At 34.1% G+C, this 4923-nt stretch overlaps 1 protein-coding gene across 3 annotated transcripts; it reads right to left on the bottom strand.

The window, feature by feature from the left end:
- Positions 1–1229: 1229 nt before the first annotated feature.
- Positions 1230–4440, bottom strand: LOC131051338 ((R,S)-reticuline 7-O-methyltransferase). Of its 3 annotated transcripts, none has more exons than XM_059216745.1 (3): positions 3560–4431; positions 3390–3454; positions 1230–1453 (listed from the first exon to the last, which is right to left on the bottom strand). In XM_059216745.1, the coding sequence occupies exons 1-3, from the start codon at positions 4368–4370 to the stop codon at positions 1418–1420; spliced, it is 912 nt and encodes a 303-aa protein (XP_059072728.1). In that variant the 5' UTR covers positions 4371–4431; the 3' UTR covers positions 1230–1417. The 3 variants fall into 3 exon arrangements, with proteins under 3 accessions (XP_059072728.1, XP_059072727.1, XP_057841789.1); XM_059216744.1 differs by having other exon boundaries at positions 1230–1439; XM_057985806.2 differs by lacking the exon at positions 1230–1453 and adding an exon at positions 2084–2640 and having other exon boundaries at positions 3560–4440.
- Between the last annotated feature and the right edge of the window lie 483 nt (positions 4441–4923).

The raw sequence follows: 4923 nt of genomic DNA, 5'->3' as shown, positions 1-4923 counted from the left end.
TTTTGAAAAGAACATCTCTTGCTTGTGTATTTCTTATCATATAGCTGCTCAGAAAGAGTGCTTATGCTAGAACCACCCATGCTCCATATTCCCATGATTTACATAGTAGAATGGCTTTCTATGTACAACTGAATTGAATATTTCAAACTCTATGATAGCTTCACCTAGACCAATGAAATATTTGGCAACCAAGAATAAGACATTTTTTATTACTTTCAAGACATAATTAACAATATTCTTAACCAACCTTCCATCATCATTAAAAATATCAACAAAACAAAACAAGGCAAACTCATTATTAATGAGAAATATAAGAGGAAAAGAAAAGCACTAAATGCAGAAGATTATTGATGAGAAAAGATTAAGTGCTTAAAAAATATTTACTACTCACTCATTGTTATTAACCATCTCGTTGACATTGTAGGAAACCTTTCTTGACCGCATTCTTCCTCTCCCAGATTTTATTTGTGTTGTCAGAAGACATCAGCATACATTCCTTTTTCATGTTTGATATTACCATGCTAAACATGGTAAAATTAGGAATAATTGGAATTCCAATTTCAAGCATATACGAAAGCCCTTCCAAACACCAGAGAGATTGTTCCTAGTTCTAAGAAAGTATAACTATATGAAGTATATAGAGTACATAAGGTACATATCATGAACACAATCTTGATAGGAACTCTCGACATCTATCTCCCTTGAGCACACCACAAGTGAAGCCATTGTTGGAGCATTTTTCCATCTTACCACAAAGCTTTACATTTCTCTTCCTAACATAAATAATACATGTCCCTAAACGAGAATGCCTAGAAAATCGAATTTGGTACGAATAATAGAATTTGTACAAAATGAAGGAGCATTGTATTCTTATTGTGTTCACAGATTATTAATTTTTTGCAAGGTTGCTATCAATGACAAAGAGGCAAATTGTTGGAAATATCGTCATTGATGACAAACTATATTTTCTACAGAAAGGGAGATTGTTGGAAATATGGTCATTGATATCAAAGTGAGCTTGTTGGAAATATTGTCATTGATAACAAAGTTTGGGAGATTGTTTGTTATATTAACTTTAATATATAAGGAACTCCATATTATTGAATTAACATAATCTAAAAATTACACATAATCAATCATATATTAAAGCCACATGATCAAATATACAAAATAATAGAGACATGAAATTACATTTCGACAAAAAGTGAAAGTACATAAGTTAATAACAAGGTAGAACATAAGGAAACAATTTTTTTTTCATTAGATCATAAGGTCAAATATATAAAGTACATAAGGTACATATCATGAACACAACCTTGATAGGAACTCTCGACATCTATCTCCCTCGAGAACACCACAACTGAAGCCATTGTTGGAGTACTTTTCCATCTTGCCACAAATCTTTATGCTTCTCTTCCTAACATAATGAATAAATGTCCCTACACAAGAATGCCTAGAAATTCGAATTTGGTACGAGTAATAGAATTTGTGCAACTTGATATATCTAGAATACAATTTTGCGCACTCAAAAAAAACTATGCATCTAATATTATGATATGGCAAAGATTAAGAAACACAACCATTTAACAAATGATTTTAATAGCTTTGGTAGCACATGGATTAAGGTGATAATCTATCCTCCTCAGTTCCTTCATAGTATTGGCACCATCAATAAACACATAAAACACATTAAATACACAAGATGCACTAAGAATGCATAAGAAAATAAAAGCAACAACATTTACCGATATCCTTTCATATATTGTCATTCCATCTCAATCACAAATATTCCAAAAGATATACATAACATTGCTCTTAAGAGATATTCAAGACTACAATCATTAAAAACATAAAAATACATCTATGCATACATGAGCATAGAGAAGCTTTCAAGAGCATAAAAGAGCAGGTCTAAGCATCTCCTTATGTCTAGTTTAAAAGAATGAAAACTATCAACGATGATGAAATAAAGACAATATATCTAACCCTTGCTACAAAGTGGTAGTCTACAATCACCAAACAAGTAGATCGCTGACACAAAACATACAACTACTACCAAACCATAGACTATTATATCCATGCATACTAAAATCTAGATTTCAATCATAAAATGTTGAACTTTGGAAAAATAAATAGCTTTAAATATAAGATTATCTAATGATTGGCATGGTATTCTAATTCATACAAACATCTAATCATTCACCTAAGAGCATTGAAAATTTTTTTTAGGGTTCCTCACTTAAGAGCATAATTTTATACTGGCAGACAAACGACATTAGAGAACTTAATCTACCAAACAAACAAGTACATTCCAAGCTATCCGTCAGCAGGGAAAGCTTCGATTATTGACATTTGCAAAGGCTCAGAAGGCAAAGAGATGATATTGTAACGGTTAAACCCAGATGCCTGCAGTAATTTTATCCACTCTTCTTCCCTTCTCTCTTTGCCTCTTTGGTGTGACAGCATTATCATATCTCTTATTCCTCCTATTTCTTCACACCAGCTGGACTTGCTTTGCCCCGCCTCTGGCTCTGGCAACACCGATTCTACCATTATCAATTTGCCTTGCTTTGGAAGAGCTTCATGACAGTTTTTCAGAATTTTCTTGCACTCCTCGTCTCCCCAGTCATGCAATATTAACTGTAACAGAATGTGAAGTGGAAAGAAATACGTTAAGTTGCATACAAAACCAAAGTTTAGGGAATTACCTTGAAAGTTTTGCCATTTAAAAATTGATGTCATTTCTTGACAATTGGGACGTTTAATTTAGATTCAGATAGACAAGCCTAAACAACATACTATAAGTTTTCACATTTTAGATATTCATCTGAAATCACATTCGTTTTTTTCAATAGAATCAGAGTCGACTTATTCATATGATTTCAGATAAGCCACCTAAACAAGTCAAAGCTTAAAATGTATTGTTTAGACTAGAATGATTTAGACTTATCTAAAGAGATGACAAACTGACAAAAACTAGACATATAGAATGTTTAAGTTGGGTGGACTTAAAAGTTATGATTGAAGTTAAAACTGTAATTAAATTAAGAATATGGAACTGTATTTTAAGAGTGACAAAAGATTTTCCCTAAGCTCATATATTCAAAATATTGTTACTGAATGATAAAAACATACACAGTTGATTCCTGAAACAATCTTTTGAACACTTGAATGGGATCATCTGAATACAAATCTGAAAAAAAGACATTCATATCTCTTTTCGTACTCACTAAAACAGAGCCTTAAAAACCACCTGTACTCAACATCAGACCGATGTTGAAAAATACTCCTCCCTCATTTATTCGTAAACCTGAAAGAAACCCTAACAAGAAGGTGGAAAAGATTCAAGATATTTGTCTTGGTATGAAAAAATCTTTTAAAGACTTTACCTTCATAAATATAGCATCTGCATTTGGAACGCTGACAAACATGTCACCCGCAATATGTTGCACACCTGTATCACAAACACATCACAAACAAGCAGCAAGATTTTGCTTTTTCAAAATCTCTGAAAGCACAGGAAAAAAAATTCGATCTTTGTGTGTTAAAAAGTAAGTACCAGCATAACTGTGAGCCTCTGAGATTACTTCAGGGAGATCAAAGTTACAGCATTTGATATTAGGGAAAGAGCGGGAAATGGCAGAAATTGTGGAACCATTTCCGCCGCCAACGTCCACCAGAGACATAAACTCCAGCTTTCTGAATCCATCGCCATAAGCCGCTAAAATGTCTTTCACCAGAATCTTCGAATATGTACCCATTGCCTCGTTAAACAGCCTGCCAAGCTCAGGATTACTCTCAGCCAGGGAGAAAAGCAGTTTTCCGTGAACCAGCTCGAACGGAAAACCGCTCCCGGACAAAATACTCTCGCCCAAACGATACCATGGTGTAATTACCGCTTCGTGAGTGTGCAGTAACAACCAGGGAGCAAAAGTGCCTTCCTTTGCTCCTCCATTGTCTGTGTCTTTGACAAGCCACTTTGAAATGGGGGTAAGGCCGTATTTAATGGGGGAATTGGGCATTAGGGTTTGGGAGAAAATACCTCTGGTTGCCAGAAATGAGAGTGTGCGGGAGAGGAAATCTATGTTGGGAGAAGGGGAAGGCAGAAATCCAGCAATTTCCTCTGCGGAAAGCGTCGATTCAGGTCCACACTTGGCAATGATGTCTGGGATTTCCAATTCCACAGCCCATCGCAGGCCCAGGGAGTACATAAAACCGAACATGAGCTTCCATAAATCGATAAAACCTTCCAAGTTCTGATCGACAGAGATGGTATCTGATTTCATGGAATCCATTGTTGCCTCTCCACGATTCTGCCCATCAAATTCCTCCCTTATAAGCACTTCAAGTTCGGCCACCCTACTTGCCATTCAACTTTGATTTCTACCTGCAAGTCTCTTAGACTGTTTGCTTATTCTTGTTTTTATACTACATTACTTAGATGTACCTATTTTTACTTTATGCATTACATATATGTCAGTATTTGTGTCTTTATATAGCAGATTACAACAATAAGAGTAAACATGCATGTAAATCACATGTCATCTTTTAGGTTAAGTAGTCATGTGCAAAAAATTAAACCTTTGTACCATCTTCCTTAATAATAGTGTGAATCACATGTGAAATGTTTCAAGTCAACATTTTTCTTGTAGATTTTCTAAATTTTTTTGAGGCATAATGTAACATCTACGCATTTACTCACTAATTAAGTATTAAAATTAGTTATTAACAAGATGATTAGGTAGATCTGATCTAGGAGAATCAAACATTTTACTTTCATTTTTTTTAACATATAAAATGATTCTACAACCATTACCATTAACACAAGTTGTTTACAAAATTTGACATGAACCATAAAACTCAAATTGTTTATAATAACATATACAGATTTACATTTGAAACCATAATGACAACAATTGTGAC

The sequence above is a fragment of the Cryptomeria japonica genome, chromosome 2, assembly GCF_030272615.1.
Source record: "Cryptomeria japonica chromosome 2, Sugi_1.0, whole genome shotgun sequence".
NCBI lineage: Eukaryota > Viridiplantae > Streptophyta > Pinopsida > Cupressales > Cupressaceae > Cryptomeria > Cryptomeria japonica.
The sequence above is the reverse complement of the archived record's forward strand: the minus strand, read 5'-3'. Positions and strand labels throughout refer to the sequence as shown.